At 40.4% G+C, this 19,526-nt stretch overlaps 1 protein-coding gene across 1 annotated transcript in view; it reads left to right on the forward strand.

Moving 5' to 3' along the window:
- The window catches only part of FSHR (follicle stimulating hormone receptor), a 164,149-nt gene that overhangs the window by 103,184 nt on the left and 41,439 nt on the right, over positions 1-19,526 (forward strand). Inside the window, exons 3-4 of the mRNA XM_036069209.2 lie at positions 10,981-11,055; positions 13,815-13,889. Of these exons, the coding sequence (XP_035925102.1) occupies positions 10,981-11,055; positions 13,815-13,889 (150 nt within the window). The remainder of the gene's footprint in view (positions 1-10,980; positions 11,056-13,814; positions 13,890-19,526) is intronic.

Genomic DNA, 19,526 nt, shown 5'->3' on the forward strand with positions numbered 1-19,526 from the left:
TCCAATGTAGCCCAGCAACACTCCTACATGACTCCTAATTGAAAGGCCAACAAAAATTTAAACACTTAGTGTATATACCCATTTTTCACCAGATGGTAGATGTAAAACTCACATGTGCCCTGATGGGAGGAGATTTGTTGGGCAAATACTAGATACCATTCAGGATGCTAGAGTCTTAGGTATTAGAATGAATAGATGGCAACAGCAAATTCCAAAATGTCAGGGACTTTAAAACTAAGTTTCTTTGTCACCCAGTAGTCACATCACACTTTATTTAGGATGCCAGGGCAACAGCAGCTTCACCATCTTTAATCATGGCTTCCAAGTTTGCTCTGGACATCTCCAGCCAAGTTGGATGGAAAGGATACAGAACATGGAGGAACATACATGAGGGGCTATGGGCCAGGCCTAAGGTCGCACACAACACTTCTGCTCACATTCCATGGGAGGAGTCTCCTCCTCACAAGATGATGCCTAACAGCAAAATTGGCCAGAAAATGTAGTCTAGCTATGTACCCAAAAATAAGAGAGGAAAAACAGATTTTGATAGACAGCTAGAAATCTCTTCATGCCATGTGTTATATCCATAATTCTCATAAACACCCTAGGAGGTAGTTATAATGATCCCCACTGGATTAAATAAGTCTTATGAGGGTTAGCTGACTTATTTAAGATAAAGGTAGAATTTTAGTTCAGGTCTGTTTGTCTTCCAGGTATGTGTTCACATACAGTCATATGTGTATGTGAGGTAAGACAAATAAAAGGCAGCAGAACCTTAATAAAACAAGATCATTAGTGAGATTACCCATGTAGAGCATTTCACACTATGCCTGCGATACAACAAGTGTGTAATAAAGGTTAATTATTATCATTATCATTATTATTGCTGCAACCTGGAGTTACACAGCTCAAACTTCCACGTGTTCCAATCCTACAGATAATTTATCATGGCGTGTGTGTCAGAAGCACCACCTACCTTCCCATCTCCCTTTCTTTGGCCTCTGCTGAAGCTGGCAAACTACACTGAAGCCAAGTGACCCAATCAACATCCCTTCCCTTTCTTCTCTACACACAGTCTCCACTCCCTTATACATTCCCAACCCCTTGTCTTCCATCACCTAGAACTCCATAAATTCCTGTTTAAACAATTTCCAACAGGCATACAGAGTAATAAAGGAACTGTCTACTTTTTTAACTTCTAACTCCAATATCATTCTACCTCTAGAAAATCTCTTTCCCTTTCCCTCCTGCTCTTTCTCCTTCCTTCTCTTTTTATCATCCTCTTAATTCCATTTGCTTTTCCAAACAACAATCCTCATGGCTCCCAGGCCTAAGTACTAGCTACCCTCCTAAATTTGGGTAGAGATGAACTCCTAGGGCATCACTTTTTACTCTACCTTTGTGTCCACTACCCACTCCTTTTTTATTTTCTTGCATATTATATACATAACCTCGGATTTACCCCAAAATTTTAAGTAAATCATTGAGACACTTGTTTGAAAAAAGAGGACTCATGACCCACATCAAACTCCCCCTGAGTCATCACATGACTGTTAATAACTAAAGCTCTAGCTAAAATTGCAAAGAGCCATAATTACAATAATGATGGTAGGGAATGAAAACTTTTGCAAGAAACACTGAAAACAAGTAATTGAGAGGACTTAGGATCTGTTAAATGTTGAAGAGGAGTTAGAGGTGACCCCAGGTGACCCCAGTTTGCATTGGTCTAGTGAACCAATAGGGATGACAGAGCTGTTGGCTGGACTAATTAAATGGGGAAGGGAGGAGAGTTGGGGGAGGAAATAATAAACCTGCTCTAGACTAGTTGTCCATGAAGTGTTCACAGAACATGTAGTATAATATGGCTTTGGTAGTTGCATACATGGACTCTGGTCTAAGAGAGAAATATGTCCCAGTAACATGTGAAGCATCAACAGAGAGGTTCTAACAGGGAAAGCTTGAGAAATACAAAGATGGAGCTTCATAAATGCTGACATTGAGAGGGCATGAGAGAGAAAATATGGTATATGAGAACAAAGAATTAAATGTATTGAATCCTTACTCTGTAACCTGCTCTGCTTGCTCTATGTTGGGCATCCCTCCCACACTTTCCTCCACTTCTATTCTATTGCACTTTTGCACTCACAACATCTCATGCATGTTGCTTCCGTCCAACAAAACTGCTAATTCTTGGGAGACAGTTCTTTCTTTTTATGTGCTCTTACATGCTCTACACTTGCATAGAGAATGTACTAAAAAAGCACTTATCATATGAGTCACTGCTTGAGACTTTATCTGTGAAAGGTGATTTTGCACGTTGACATATTGCCTTGCCAGAACTCCAGTACGATGCAGCATGGAGGAATGGGGTGGTATTTAGTTGTTTTATAGGCATATCACTCCCAAAAGGATTTCTACTCTAACAGGATTTTCTGAAGTGGAAATAGTTTTCCAACTCACTGTAAATATGGCCTACCTGATTTCTGCCATCTTTTTGAGGCCCCATGATCATATCCAAGATCGACTTTACTTACTGGCTCCGTGGTAATTGGGGAAATTACTTACCCTCTATATGCCTCTTTTCCCTCTTCTATAAAAGGAATAAGAGTGATACAACCCTCATAGGGTTGTTATGATGATTAAGCAATTTAATAAATATGAAGCACAGAAAAATTGGCAAATAAGAGCATAATAAATGTTAGCTATTATGACTGATTTTTAGTCTTTTTTCCTCATCTGCTGTGGGAAATGAGGGAAATACGTTACTTCAAAATATAATTACTCAACGTTTTAAATTAAGACAAAACTAAAAATGGACAAAATCGTTTGCTATTGATGTATTTGAAAATGAGTTGTATTCAATTGTCTCCGATTGAGTCATAGAGGGTTCTTTTATCAATCTCATTTTGGGGCCTTATTTACAGCATCTTTAGCAAAGACTCACCTAACCCAGGAGGAGGAAGCAGATGTGACATCTCAGAAAAGGAAGGCATCTACCTGCTGCCACTGAGGAGGGAAGAGGAGTCCTTTGGCAATGGCCTTACCACACAATGACTCCAAGTCCCACTCTGTATTGACCCTGTCCTAAAGGGAAAAATATCCTTTTTAGGTTATGCCTTCATTGACACAGACATCCTTATTGGGGCACCTTTATGCACTGCCCACTCTGTGATGGTCATTAGACCAGCAGTGGGTCTCTGTGGGAAAAACTCAGAATGGAGGTTAGGGCAATGCTATATATCGCCTAGTTTAAGAATCTAATCTGTAGATGGGGTTGAGAGAACTATTCCTAGGACCTTTGCTAACACCATTTTCCCAGTACAGTGGTTGGCCCGCTCAGTATCTCCCAGCTACAGAGGAATTCAGTCCTAAGCTCCAGAAGAGGGCAGGCGGGCTGGCATGCATGGTGATATCTGGAATTTACCATGTGATGAACATTGTGCTTTCACACATACCATCTCATTTAGACCCTTTGACAACCCTGTGAGGTAGTCATTATTCCATTTTATAGACAAGGAAACTGAAGCTCAGTGAGACTCCCTAACTTGCCCCCAGTTACACAGCTAGTAAAAAACGGAGGCAGGATTCAAACTCAGATCTCTGTTTTAGCCTCTGATCTGACCTTAAGAGAATTCTAAATGAGAGGGTTAAGTACGTGTTCAGAAACCATTATGAAATTTTCTGAAAGGCATTTTCACTGGAATTTTCACCTGACCTGTTATGTATTTTTTAAAATTATATAGCACATTTCCAGAAGAATTTGGGGAGTAGACATAGGATAGAAATACAGAAAATCACATAGTGTGTGTGTGTGTGTGTGTGTGTGTGTGTATAATGTGTGTTATGTATATTATAAGCATGTTTAACATTTAATATGTAATAAATAATTATAATATATGTACTATATGTAAACACATATTCTTCATATATCTGCAGCTATATTCAAATGCAACATACCAACCATCCTTTTTCTTTTTTCCATTAACTCAGATGTAGCCCATCAAATAAAGATAGCACCAGTTAAAAGAAAGCCTAGAATACTAACTTAGAGATGATTGCTAAAACCTAAGACCAATTTTATTCATCTTTTAGATCCCCAGCACCCAGCCTAGTGCCTTAAACACAAAGGCTGCTTAATCAAAATCTGCCGAACATTTGTTGAATTCGTTCTTAACTCCTTTAAATATTCACTCCAAGGTTCTGCTAAACAAGAAGATTCCTTCCTGTGCTAATACACAATTTGATTTGTAAATATTTTGTTTACTGCAAGTTTTCAAGAACATAGCTTTCTTGTGCAAGAGCCAAGGTAGAAAATCTTTTATAATCTTTCAAAGGTAATTCATCCATTCATCAAACATTTGGCTGGTAGCAGGAATACTAAGATAAAAGGCAATGTCGCTGTCCTCTTTGCCTAGTGAAGGAGACAAACCAGAGTGCAAATTCAATACAGTATGTGAGGGCTACAACAGAGGATGTATGTGGGGGATCCCAGACCACGGGGACTCAAGGAAGGAAAACAATCAACTTAATTTAGTCTGAGGTTATTAAAAACAAAAGAAATTTGATTTAGTGAATATTAAAAATACTTTAATGCAATTGAATCCCCTAATGTGCCGAGTTAGGGAGGGGTATTTTGGATATATTAGGGGAAAATGCTCTGTGGAAAGTCAAGGGAGGAGGGAAAAGAAGAGGCAGACCCAGTTGGAGAATATTTCCTATGTTGGGGGGAGAGAAAACAACAGCAAATTCATTTCCACCAGTATTTAATTTCTTATTCCATCCCAATTCGTAGATGTCATTGACATTCTAGTGAGACCTTTAACTTCTGGTGACAGTTTTTTAGTTATTCCTTATCCTGTAAACCCATAGCACCTCAGCTCTGAATCAAATAGTCTCAGCATTTAGCAAATAAGTATCAGGCGAAATGGTGGACAAATTAGTACCCCTCTATGATAGTTTGAAATTTTATGCTAGACCTGGCTGAATTCTACATGCTCATTCATTCCCTAAAGTCCCTCCTACTGAACACCCCACCCCCTTCCATCAAGTGTACCTGTATATAAATACCACTCCACTGACCAGAAGAATGCACATCTGGAGTAGAATTTGTGGCTTGGAAACTCACTGCAGAGACAATGCTCTGAAAACCTCCAGTATCTCATGCAAGCGCATCTCCCTTTCCTTCGAGGAAACATGGAATTTCATGCACAGAAGAGACTTAAGAGTCATCTTCTCTAATCCCCAATCATAGAATCATACCAGTCATCTCTGCTGTTTCCTCCTCCATGGGTGTTTTGTCAATTCAAAGACTTCCCTCTCAGAGCCACAGGGAGGTGGGAAATGCTGTGACCCAGAGAAACAGAGCTAAAGGCATCCAGAAACTATTAGTACGACAGACCAAATATATGTATGTGCTCCTTATATGCTGTGTATTAAATGTGAAACTCCATAGGACAAAAGCCTAACCCACAGACAAGCTAGCCTTGGCTGAAATTTGGGCATGCTGCCTACAGAAAAGGGGTGAAAGACACTGAAGACAAGTGTCATCTCCTTTGCAGTTTTGCAGATGCCATTTCTGGACCCGAAGACTACTTTTCCTCCATCTACTCATCCATCCACTAAACATTTACTGAGTATCTATTACATGCCAACTTACCACTAGATGCCAAAGATACAAAGATAGATGAATAAGATACCATCAGGAATTCAAAGTCAAGTTGGGGAATTAGACAATGACCTCACATCCCCCATCAAAAAAAGAGCAATGACAAAAAAATGTAATTCCTTTAAGGGAACAATCAAATAAGTCTTGTGAGAACTAGAAGGTAGGAAAATTTCAATGAGAAAAAAAGAGGAGGCTTTCCAACAGAGATACAGGGTTTTTAAAATCAAGTGCCTCACTCCCCTTCGTTTAATTTAATTGAACTACTCTATCATGTTTTTCATATCCAACCATGTGTGTGATGTGGAGAAAGGTCTGGTGGGGTGTTAGAACCATTCTTCTAAAGAGCCTTGCAGTCAAAACCAGCACTATCCCCATCACCTGAGGTATTAGAAATGCAGAACCTCCAGCCCCACTCAAGATCTTCCCACGGAGAAGCATTTGAACAAGATTCCCAGGTGATTCATCTGTGCATGAACAATTGAGAAGCACTATCCTAGAAGATGAGTAGAGCCTCATCTCTGGAAATAAGCTTTCCACAGAGTCAGGATCTCTCACCCAATAAGAGTGGCATTCAATGTCTACATTGAACATTTCCCAAACTTTCTGATCTCAGAATCCCTTTATACCCTTAACAGTTACTAAAGACACGAAAGAGATTGGGTTTATGTGGGTTCTAGCTACCAACATTTACCATACTAGAAGTTAAAACTGGGAAACATTTTGTCAGTCCATTTTAAAACAATAAATCCCTACATGCTAACATTAATAATAATTGTTATGCAAAATAACTGTCTTTTCAAAAAAAATTAGTGTGTAGAGTACCATGGTTTTACATATTTGCAAAAATTTTCAGCATCTGGCTTAATAGAAGACAGATGGAATCTCATCTCTGCTTCTCCACTACAGCTGCTGCCATATTACACATCGAGTAACCCCCAGACTCCACTATATCCTCAAGGAATGAGAGGGAAGAAGTTCTATTTTAGCATTATTATGAAAATACTTTTGGCCATATAGACCACAAGATCACACTTACAACAGCTAATCTATCACATCCCTAGAGCTCTCCTCTCCTCACAAACCTTTTACCTGTTGCGCCTCTAAGAAAACGCCATCACAGCTGGAATTGTGCCAATTGCAATGATTTGTCACAATTGCAAAGAAAATTCTTAACTGAAGTTATTGAGACAAAGGATGGTTTCTTAATTATCTAAGTTGTTTGGATGCAAAGATTCCACATCCTCCCTTCAAAGACCAATTTAATGATCCTCACAACTGAGTATTATCTTAGTCAAGTCAGGTAACCTTTGTTAAACCTCTCTGGAGAGTATTGGCTCCACTAACTCCAGTTTACAGGTACACTAAAAATGAAGGGAAGCTATGCATAATCAAAAATACTGTCAATTATCGATACTAAATAAGTGTTCTTACATACTTTCCACAACAGCTCTTGCTACACATTTAACATCTGAAATGTTGCGACTTTTTGTTTAAATGTTTTTACTTATGAAAAATTAAACCTAACTAGTGCCTTTTCTGTTTTACTCCTGCTTCCATGTTAGATCTCTGGTTTATCTTGCTACTATTTTGCCTCATTATCTCTCATTATCTTGTGCTCCAAGAACCTTATTTGTCTAATTTATTGTCTCAGTAACCAAGGGAAAATTGGCCCTTCTTGCTCCTGAAGCAAACTTTAAAACAAAATTCATAGATCTAAAAAGTACCTTAATGATCATCTAGTCCAGCAGTTCTCCATCTTTCCTGTATATGGGTATCCCCATTGCTTGGAAAATTAAAGGGAGAAAAAAATAATACCAGAGTCCCACTCCAGACTAAATAAATCCAACTCTTCGGTATGGATCCAGGCTTTGGAATTTTTTTTAAGGTCCACCAGAAGATTCCAACATGCAGTCAGATTTGAGAAACTATGATAAAGTCCAACTATTCACTTTACAGATGGGGGGCAGTGATGACCAGGAGGGGAAGGATGCTGACTTAGAATCACCAGGATAGAACTAGGATTTGAACACTACCTCTGGGCAAAAAACATGACCAAGATTCTTCTATTAATTCTCTTAATTCAGAGCTCTCGATACACAAACAAAAAGTTTATTCTCTTTCCCTTGCATAAAAGTCATCTTTCAAATAACTTTATTTATGTTCTATACACAATAAAATAGATGCACCCATTTCTTAAAGATTTTATTTATTTGAGAGAGAGAGAGAGAGAGAGAGAAGGGGCATGAGTGGGGAAAGAGGGAGAGGAAGAAGGACAAGCAGACTCCTCACTGAATGAGGAGCCTGATGTGGGGCTCAATCCCAGGACCCTGAGATCATGACCTGAGCCAAAGTTAGATGCTTAACCAACTGAGCCACCCAGGCACCCCAAGATGCATCATTTTAAGTTTAAAGTTTAACAAGTTAGGCAAGCATGTACACTCATGTTACTACTTCCCCAATCTTGATATAGAACATTTCCATCACCCCAGAAAGTTTCCCCCCACCTCCTGTCAGCAACATCCATCCCAGACCCCAGGTGACAATTACTCTGATTTCTGTCACTATATCTTAGTTTTTCCTGTTTTAGAACCTTATATAAATGGAATTATACAGTATGCATTCTCTTATTCAACATAATTTTTTAAAAATTCAGCCATGCTGTATCCAGTTTGTTGCATTTTATTGATGAGTAGATTTTCATCATATGGATATTCCAGTTTATCCATTGGGTTGTCCCCAGTTTGGGGCTATTACAAATAAAGCTGTAATGAACATTTATCTACAAGTCTTTGGGAGGGCATACATTTTTATTTATCTTGAGTTAAAATACAGGAGTGGAAATACTGGGACCAAGGTGGCCTGGGAGGCAGGATGTGTAAAAGAAAGTGTTGCAGAGGCGCCTGGGTGGCTCAGTCATTGGGCGTCTGCCTTCGGCTCAGGTCATGATCCCAGGGTCCTGGGATCAGGCCCCACGTCGGGCTCCTCACTCAGCAGGAAGCCTGCTTCTCCCTCTCCCACTGCCCCTGCTTGTGTTCCCTCTCTTGCTGTGTCTCTTACTCAAATAGGTAAAAAAAAAAGAAAAAAAGAAAGAAAGAAAGAAAGAAAGTGTTGCCACCCTACAATCAGCCAGAGGTGATTCTGCATACAAGTGGGGTTGTTTGTTCACATGGAGATCAAAATACTTTATAGGCATGTCAAAAGGATTAGAGAGAATGTACATGGAGTAGCTGATAAATATAGATATGTAATTAATGATAAGAGAAATAACTAGAGATGGCACTACGTTGGACTAGAACAAGATCCCTGAGTTTCTCAGTGATACGCTTTTCCAATGCTGCATATTGTTCACCTCTCCTCAACCCTCATCCAGTCAAAGGCTCCCCCTCCCCCTACACAACCCCAACACCCTCTCCTGTATTTGAAGGTGAGGCTCTAAAATATGAACTACCTTCTGAAATAATTTTGAAGTGTTCTTTGGCATTTAATTCTAATAATTTGTAGTTCTCTTTAACAAAAGGATGGAAGGAAGGAGGGGTGGAGGGGGGAAATCCAGATAAGGGAACTCTCAGCACATGAATTCAGGAAAGGAGAAATGTCTACCTATTAGGCAATATTAGGCTGAGAAATTACCATGAGTGGTGAACCAAACTTACTGGTAGCAGTAAGTGAACCTGGAAATCATTTTTGGAAGATATGGCCCCATTTGGATTTAAGCCCTCTCATCTGGTTCTTCCTCCATGACCTACCTTTCCCTGTGCAACTTTTCACTCAACTCCTTTAAGTGTTCAAATTAACATCTTCTTTTTCTAGGTCTACCACCCCTTTCCTACCCCTCCTCATTCCTGTACCTCCCAGTACTCCTTCCACTTGTAGGACAGAGGAGCAAAATAAATGGCCAATAGCCAACATGTTCTATCACACACACACACACACACACACACACACACACACACACACACACCCCACCACCACCCTTATCTATGTTCAACTGTAAAAATTATGAATACTAAAGTTTATCAAGTGAGTCATGAAAAATGCTATCATAGAATAAGAAGGCTTTTTTTCTCTCACAAACTGTCTCCTCCCTTGTGAGAAGTGACCCACCACCACTGAGTTGACAAGCTACAGATGTCACCAGCCCCCCTCACTGAGATGACTGCTGATCATAATCACACCTCCCCTGTGAAACATCCTCCCTGCTCTGCCCATCAGGCTTTCCCCTGATCAAAAGCCTTTCTAGAACTCTTCAGCTAAACCCCAGGCCAGCAGACAGTGCTTCTGCTTCTGCCTCAGCCAATTTGAAAGCATGCTGCCTATGAGATTTCCTGAGACACTCAGCTGCCGCATTAAAACTGCATGAACCTTCCTCTGGAGACCAAATAATAGCACGTTTCATCTGTGAGCCACTTTATAAACATTAAGTGATTAAGCCACCCTCTATCTTCTCAAGCTCTGGGCTTCGGCATAGTGGACTTCATTCTCCACTGCCCTCAAATTACTCCAGCAGGAAAAACAAAAACAAAAAAAAAACACCCTGAAACCTGAAAGATCTTTTCTGGGTATTTTAGGCCAAGACATTAAGACGGAAGGCCTTGCAGTAACAACCCCTACTTGGCTAATAATATGGAGGGGGAAGGTATTTAAATCCACACTCCTTTTAAAAGAGACTGAATTGAGGTTCTCATCTCCCAAGGCTAGATTGGCAGGGAGAAGAACTTGACTCCATGGTCTAGAGCAAGGTTACCGAACTAGAGCCCATGGCACCAAATCCAGCGGCCATCTATTTTTATAAATAAAGTTTTATTGGAAGGCAGTCATGCTCATTCATTTACTTGTTATCTATGGCTACTTTTGCACTGTATTATCAACTGAGCAGTTGTGATGGAAACCAAATGACCCACAAAGCCAAAAAATAGTTACCATCTAGCCCTGTAGAAAAACTTTGCTGACCCCTGCAGGGTCTAAGGAACCTAAAGTTTATTCTCATCCTGTATATTCCCTAAATATCTTTAATCAATTCTCCTTCCCTTTCTGGGCTTCAGTTGTTACATCTGTAGACTGAATATTCTCTAAACTAACTAAGCCATCACCTTAGGCTTATTCTCTCATTGTTCTCTAAGTATTAGCATCTCATGTGTTCGCTTCGTCTCATTATTACAGCTTACATCTTTGAGGGCAGGAATAGAGTTAGTTGTGTGTGTCTCATGAATCATTGTAGGCAGGAGGCTCTATGCTGAGCCCTAAATCCATCTGTGGAGTATAACTGAACTGACTTGAATCATATGGTTTTTTGTTTTTTGTTTGTTTGTTTGCAGAGAAATCTCACAGAATGAAGTCTTGGAAGTGATAGAGGCAAATGTGTTCTCCAACCTGTCCAAATTACATGAAATGTAAGCAAGATCCTGTGGGGTTTGCTCATGATCGTTGGCAGTAGCCTTAAATTTTGTGTATATCCCTGGAAGGCCCTATCTCTGCTCAATCCTTGGATCTCTAGAAATTCATTTTAAGGGGTTCCTGGGTGGTTCAGTGGGTTAAGCATCTGCCTTCTGCTGAGGCCATGATCCCAGGGTCCTGGGATCGAGCCCCACATCAGACTCCCTGCTCAGCAGGGAGTCTGCTTCTCCCTTTCCCTCTGCCTCTCCCCCTGCTCATGCACTCACACGTTCTATCTCCCTGTCTCAAATGAATAAAATTTTTAGAAAAAATTTCATTTTAAGATGTCAAAGTCAGCCCAAAAGGCACTGTCATGTGTCTCTCTGCCTGGTGATCCAGGTACCAGCTCAGAGCCTAGTCTTGTCCTGCTCCCTCCCTCCCAGATTTTCTTCAATAGACCCAAGAACCTTGTTCTGTGACTGAAGATACCTCTATCTCATCTTCTCATTTAAAATTATTCCAGAGTCAAAGTCCAAAATAATGTAGTTAAAGATAAGCAATCCTCACTTGAATACTAGCCCATGCCATATATCACGATGAAACCTTGGCCAAGATACAAAATCATTCCAAGACTTAGTTTTCTAACCTGTAAAATGAGAATAATAATAAAAGTGCATGGCACAGGATCACTGTGATGAATAAAGGAGATAAATATAAATTAGATCTAACACATCAACTGGCATAGAATAAGTATGTCATAACAATCCTTGGTTCCTTATTATAACCCAATTTGCTTTCTCTTTTGACATTCTAGTTTTACACACCTGTCAATATTCATACAGATGCACTTGTTTCATACCAGCCTATAATTACAATAAATTAATTCATAGAATCATAAAATGTCAAGGCCAGAAGAGACTGTAGACTATCTGGTCCCTATTTTTCCAAAATATATTCTGTTTATCATTAAACACTTGGGAAATTAAGTGTTTTTTTTATTTTATTATGTTATGTTAATCACCATATATTACATCATTAGTTTTTGATGTAGTGTTCCATGATTCATTGTTTGTGTATTAAGTGTTTTTTAAAAAAGGTAAATGACTCTATGGTCAAACAAGATTAGGAAACATTGGGCAAATAAAGTTAGATTCACTTACTATAAGAAAACTCAGAACCTATAACATGCAAATATATACTTAGAATCTCCAAGGAGGATATTTTATTAAGGGTTCTCAACCAATATCACTGGAAAGGTTTCTTCTGTGGGGCATGTATTAATATCTCACAAAATTCCCACAGAACATAGTTAGGAGAGCCACTGAACCACTTTTCTTAGCATTACAGATGAGGATGAAAGACACAGAGAAGTTGCAAGACTTATCTAAAGTTACCCAGCCAAATCCATAGCAGGATAAGGACTTGAAAATAAATCCCAATTCTGGTATTTTTTTTTAAAAACCTCTTAGCATTTGCCAAGCATATATACATATACACATTCACATAATTCACATATTTGTTTAGAAATGACACCCGGTCTGTCCATACTTGCAGACTGCCCCATCCCTTTTCCTTCCTTCTACCCACTCTGCCTCCCACCTGCATTATTCCTCAATGCCATTAAACCTCTGCAACTGATGCCTTCCCTCGTTCTCTCCCATTGCCCTCCTGTTCCTTCCTTTCTTCTCTGTTTGGTCTCTCCTTGTCCTAGTTGGGAAAAGAGAGTTGACCAGGGTCTCAGACCCACAGGGAATGTCAAAGAAATGAATCAAAGGGCAGCCAGCTCTCTGAGCAGGGTCAAGCAAGCATCCCTCTCTGTGGTTCGGCGGGCAGTGGAGCTAATGGAACGGCTCTTTCATCTCTTCCCTGCACGGAGAGGTGCTCACCCCCATGTAGCACTGACTGTACTTAAAATAATTAATTACCTGGTACTTGGATCTGGATAGCTACAGGTTACTGCAATATAAAAGCTAATGAAAGAGGGAGGAAGTAATTAACACAGAGCATCTCGGCAAATATACATTGATCCAGCAAGATGAGGAAAGGGCAGTCTCTCTCTGCTGGAATCCAAATGTGAACATGCTCACCTCCAGACTATTGATCAGGACCCAACCAAAGGCAACGAGGGCAGAAGTCACCACTTCCCATGAGCTTTGAGAGTAGCCTCAGTCTACAGCATGAAGGGAATCACCAACACATTCCCAGCTACTGTCGGCTGCAATTTCTTGGTTAAAATCAGAGATGTCCACTGCTTTTCACCTAATCTTTGTTTTCCTTTGCCTCTTTACTTTTTCCCTAATCCCCTTTTGTCCTTCACCCTTCCCCTTCCTCCCATCTTCTTTTCACCTTCTTTTATTGTTTCCCATCTCATGTGCTCTTGTCTCCAGACCAGACAAAATCTCTTTTCCCCATGTTAGTCTCATCCCTACCCTCTTAGCTGCCTCAGAGGAACCTTGAGGAGGTCTCTAAAAGACATCTACTGGTTAAAGATGCAGTGTGCTGCGTGAAAAGGACACACTCAACCAGTGCTTTGTTCAGTTATGATTAACAGGTGCCAAGAGGACATTAGTTATGAGAGCCAAATGGGTTAATATTTAGTTTGCACAGTTTAATGTAGTAAAAGAACTGCATGCGGTCTCAACTCTTTGTTGAAATGATGGATGGATGGATGGATGGATGGATAGGTGAGTGACTGAGATACCTTTTGCATAGTGTGAAAAATACTACAGCATTCCTTAATGTTGAGTTCATGTGCTTGTTCTTTCCTATTTTACAGTAGAATTGAAAAGGCCAACAACCTGCTATATATCGACCCTGATGCCTTCCAGAGCCTTCCCAACCTCCGATATTTGTAAGAACTCTTATATTTTGGGTGCCCCCTCTATAAACAAATTATGTATTCCTGTTTTATCAAAACGTCCACTTGCTACTCTGGGGAGCAACTGCTTTTTATAATAGATGTGGGTTAACATAGAAGGGGGAGACACTTGCTGGTGAATTTTATTTTAGTTTTATAAGAGAGTTCCACTAATATAACTGCATTTTTCTTTTCATTTACTAAAACAGACATCATAAGGCATGATTTGTATTAATGGAATTGTCATATGTACCTCTTGCGGAACTCAGTCACGATTTAGTGTTAATAAGATGCAGCCAGAATTTGTGCTAGCATTTAGCTTTTGACCTTGACCTCAAAAGCATCTCATTTGTTCTGCATATATACATTTTTTTCTTTGATACATTATAGTGTTTTATTTTGTAAGTTTTAGTTAATAATAGACATAGTATTTTCTCAGCAGAGAGATTCCTAGTGTTTGAGTTCCATCCTTCGGGCATGCCACATCAGCAAAGACACGGCTTCTTCCATGCAAATGGCTTCCAAAATAGCTGAGTGCTTGACAGAGTGCTATGTTAGGGCTCCATAAAATACCACATAAGAACTTGGGCTACAAGTCACACTAAGCCCATTCACCAGCTAATCACAGGCTAGAACTTAATCTTTCACAGCTTATTTCCCTGTCACAAGAATGGAAATAATCATGATAGATGCGTATCGGTTACCTATTAACATAATAATGCATAACCACCACCACCCCCAAAAAAGAGTTTTGAAGCAACAGCTATTTATTATCTCTCATCTGTCTGTGAGTTGATCCATGGAATGTGTCTGCTGACCTGGACTCTGTTTGCCTGACCTCAGCTAAGCTCACTTAAGTAACTACAGTTAGGTGGCAGGTCAACATGGGGTTGGCTGCTGTCGATGGTCTCAGTTGAGAGGACAGGTCTCCAACAAGAGGTGCTCATTTCCAGCAGGCTAACATAGGCTTGCTCTAATGGCAGTCCGGGGCCTTCCAACAGAGAGAGCTCAAGTTTGCAAGCCTCTCGAGATCTACACCCTGAATTAGCACACTGTCTCTTCTGGAGCATTTTATTAGCCAAAGAAACTCATGGGGCCAACCCTGATTCAAAAGCTAAAGAAACACCCTCCATTTTTTTATGGGAAAAGCTGCAAAATCACAAAATAAGGTGTGTGGATACAAGGAAGGATAAGGAATTGAGGCCATCTTTGCAACCAAAGTATGTAAAAAGTTCTACACCCTGCCTGTAACATGGTAAATGCTCATATTACTATTAGCTGCTAGTGATACTTTGACCCTAAATTTTGATCCACCAGAACTGGAGTTAGTAGGTACAATGAGCAACACTGGGCCATTGTATACCTCAGCTCTGACTGACTAAGGGAATAAAAGATTTAACAGAACAGAATCTATATGATATGGAATTTCCTCTCCCTGATAGGAGCCCTGGAAAGGATCTGAGAAAGAATTAAGGCTGTTCACTCCTGAGTTAATGTCAGAGGCAGGACCAGCTTCACTGGCACGCTGCCCATGCAGTCACACAGGGCTCCATGCCCAAAAGCACCCCACACCCAGAGGGCCTCCCACTAGGTTTAATTCCCTGCTGCCACTGTCTTGAAATGCTTAAACATTTTTTTTTAACAAAGGGCCCTACATTTTCATTTTGCACTGTGTCCCACAAGTGTAGCCACTCAGGCTCAGAAGTCAGTGTTATGACCTCTTAATTTCAGACCTGGCAGTCTTGGCTTCCTAAATGGACTTTGCTATACTGTCTGCAGAAGCTAACCTGGATTAGGCACATAACAGTAGAGGAAATATGGGTTAACAAAGAAGGCATGGGCCTTAGAATTAAAAAAACTAAGACTTCGTCTCCACCTCACCACTTACTCTTGGGCCAATTTCTGGACTTCTGAGATGTACTTATATAAGACCCTCAAGTGAGATATATATATGAAAATATTACATAAACTACGAAGTATTTGAAAACATTAATAAATGTACTGAGTATTTTGTAGGATGATTATTTCTGGCCAACAAATGTCTACCAGTCCACTCTCAGGAAAAGTCCAGTAAGGGCTGAATAAGAGTTATGGTGGCCACTAAGACCTTCAGCTTTTACTTAATACTGTTTGTCATAAGTTCAAAAAGACAAGTTTGGGAAATGCCTTTACATTTCATGGAGCGGTATAGAAAAGAAAAAAAAAAAACTATATATGATGGCAGAAGGACCGGATTCCGGGTGGGATACTGATATTTATTAGGTAGACAGCAAAGTACCTTCTCTAAGCCCCAGTTGCCTTATCTGTAAATAGGGTGGGTTGTGAAAAACAAATAAGATTATGCCTGTAAAAAACGCCTTGCAAACTGTTTTTCAGTATACAAACTATAAGTAACTATACAAACAGGGGTGCCTGGGTGGCTCAGTCAGTTAAGCATCTGACTCTTGATTTTGGCTCAAGTCGTGATCTCAGGGTTGTGAGTTGAAGCCCTGCTGGGCATGGAGCCTGCTTAAGATTCTCTCTCTCCCTCTGCCCTTCTCACTTCCCTTGCTCATGTGCACGTGCTCTCCTCTCTCTCTAAAAAGAAAAAAAAAAAAGCTATACATACATAAAATTATTAGTGCCTGTTACCCAGTTGGCTTATTTCATTCCTTCTTTTCTTCTTTCCCTTCCAACTGCCATCTTCCCTTCTTTCTCTCCCTTTCCTCTTAGAAAAAGTCTGAGTGGAATATGGGGGCCACAGAGCCTTTAATAACAGAATAAAATCATGTTAGGGCAAGCAAAGACATCCACAGGAGGACTGCCACTCACATACATGTAATGAGAAGCATTCCTTCAGAGGACAGATCCAAAAAGAAAACCACCCCTACACATACATATTCCATAGTGTTGGATAATAACAGCACGAACAATAGCCAGAATGGTGTGCTGGGAGCATGTGAATAAGGGATGAGGAATCATTGCAAAGTTTGAAATCAAGAGATCTAGAATTAGACCCAATATTGGCCTATACATTATGGTCAACACCATCCACTCTTATTAATAAGGACCCTTAGGCTTCCCTCTACGGGGGTGAGAGCTGGGGAAGAACTTGGGAGGCTGTGGGCATGGAAGGTACAGCCCCAGGGGGAGGAATGGGAACTGTGACCAAATAGAGGGGCCAGGCTATGACTTTGACTCTGGAAGAGGCTAAAATCTATGCCATCAGTCATCAAATCCAACCCCACTCCCCCCCCCCCCCCGTGTCCTTTTCTCACTTTGAGGTGTTGAGTGGTCCCCAGTCCCACCTGGCTCCCCTGTCAAGTCCAAATAAAGCTGTAGGTGACCAGTTCTAGCCACATCCTTTCATAAGAGGAGGTTATTATTCTCAGAGCATTTGGGAAAAGAACTTGTAAGCAGTTTGGAGGAACTGTGTCATTGTCAAAGTATCCTCCTTGATTACTCTGAGAAAAATATTCATAGAATTCTACAGTGAGTAAAATTCTTTCACATCCACTGGCATGCTGATCTCCATCAGGAAGTTAAGAGGAAGCGTGGTCCATCTTCAGTCTTTTGACTTTATTGCCAAGGGTGCGCTTTTCCCAGCTGCACAGTCTTCCTTCGGATATGGCACATGGTGACCCTGGGAACCCCAGCAACTCCGCACTCCAACGGCACTTCTACCAGCAATACTTCTATTCAGGGCTCAGACTGTGGCCCTTTGAAAAATTTTCCATACCGATAAGGGATGTCAATTAGTTGAACCTCTAATCTGAATGAGCCCATAATGGAAACAAAGCCCAGCTGAGCTTCCTTCTCCTTCCATGCTTACCTGTGTCTGAGCAGCCCTCATAATGGCCTCACAATCCAGCAGCCAGGTGGACGTAGATGGCAACGGTTTCAGATATTCTTTGGGATGATGAACTACTTGCTTCAAGGTGAAGAAGAAACACAAAATGGATGAAAGAATCCAGAGGGGACCAGTAGGATTGAATACTTGTTTATTTCCTGAAGCCAGGATAAATGTTTATCATCACAGCCACCAAAGCAGGAAATTACAAGGGGTTAGAAGTAAGTTTCCATTTGACTTGAATATCCTAATTGCCACACACACACACACACACAGAAATGTTGTTTTGAAATTTTCAGCACTGATTCCATTTCGTGCTGATCATTTGATGACACAGAATTCAAGACAACTAGAAATCAATGTTCTTCATTGCTGCCTTCATACTTCACCGAGGAACCTAAAGTGGGTAGAAAAAAACTCATGAATAAAGAAATGTACTTTGACTAGAAGAATATACATCAAAGGATTCATCTGGGTGCATTTTTAAAGTCAATATTGTATTTGCAGGCAATATTTCTTTCTGTACAGCTCTGCCTTCCTGGAGCTGACCTTTTGTGTATGAAAGATTACCTATTGATCTGTAAATAAGGTTTACACAATATTCTCTTGCCTTTGCATCCTGTCAATGTAATTCTCAGGCAGCTGGATATTGCTCTTTACTCCTCAATAAACCCTAATTCCATCTTAGCAAACCCTTCACACAGCTGAGAAGGGCCCCTCCCCAACTGACAACCATCTTCTACTCACACACAGGCTTGTTAGACCCTCCTTAGGATCCCTGTTAATGGTAGCCATACCATCTGCTTTCTCCAGCCAGGGATAATTCCAGGAGAGTCTTCACTGGGACTCACCCTAGCAATTCAGGCTGTTTCTCCCCATCCCTCCCCTAAGTCCTTCACTCTCTGTTCTGTATTGCTTTCTCATTTCATTTAGAATGAGTAATGAAAGTAGCTTCTCCGATGATAAAAGTTAAACCATATGTTGGACATCTCAAAGGACTCAAGAAGCAGCACTGAGTAGTGCCACCTGTCCGGGCTCAGGTCTTGGCTCCCACCCTTCTCGATTGTGTGACCTTTAGGTAATGGTTTTACTTCTCCAAGCCTCAGTTTTCCTTTCTATAAACCAGGAATAACATTACCTGCACCTTTGTACTGTAGGAAAGAAGTTACTGAGAACAATGACTGACATTTAGAAAATTCTCAGTAAGTGTTAGCAATTCCTATTAAACTCTCGCCCCTGTTACTAGCTAAGAGAGCCCACATAGGAGACTTCATCTCTTTGTACCACAGTTCTCTCCTATGCTTAAAGAAAACAAAGTAATACCTACCTTTTGAGATTGTTGTGAGGATTAATTTGATGATGGTAATGACAGCAGTGGTGATGGTAGGATATTTTCCCCCTCCAGTATTCCTAAAGTTTTTGAAAGCCTTTTTAACTTTTTGTTTTGCAAAGAATCCACTGACCAGCATTCAAATGTGGAAATACATCATTTGTGCTTCTCAAAGGAAAAAGGCATCCTTCTTACTGAACTCCTGACATATCCAGAAAGGTCCTTCCAAACAAGCAAAACTGCATTACCCTTCAGAGTTCTAATGGAGAGCTCCTGACCCCTCCTTTTAATGTTTATTTTCAATACTTGTTGTTCACAATATCCCTTTGCCATCTCCATAAAAATTAATTCCAGTTCTTCACACCACTAGCTGGTTGCATTATGCTTCCCACTTTTATGTTGATTTACAGTTTAATACTTTTTATCATACTTTATTGCATTGGAACCTCACACCAATCCAAGAAGTAGGCAA

The sequence above is a fragment of the Halichoerus grypus genome, chromosome 10 (assembly GCF_964656455.1).
Source record: "Halichoerus grypus chromosome 10, mHalGry1.hap1.1, whole genome shotgun sequence".
Lineage (NCBI taxonomy): Eukaryota > Metazoa > Chordata > Mammalia > Carnivora > Phocidae > Halichoerus > Halichoerus grypus.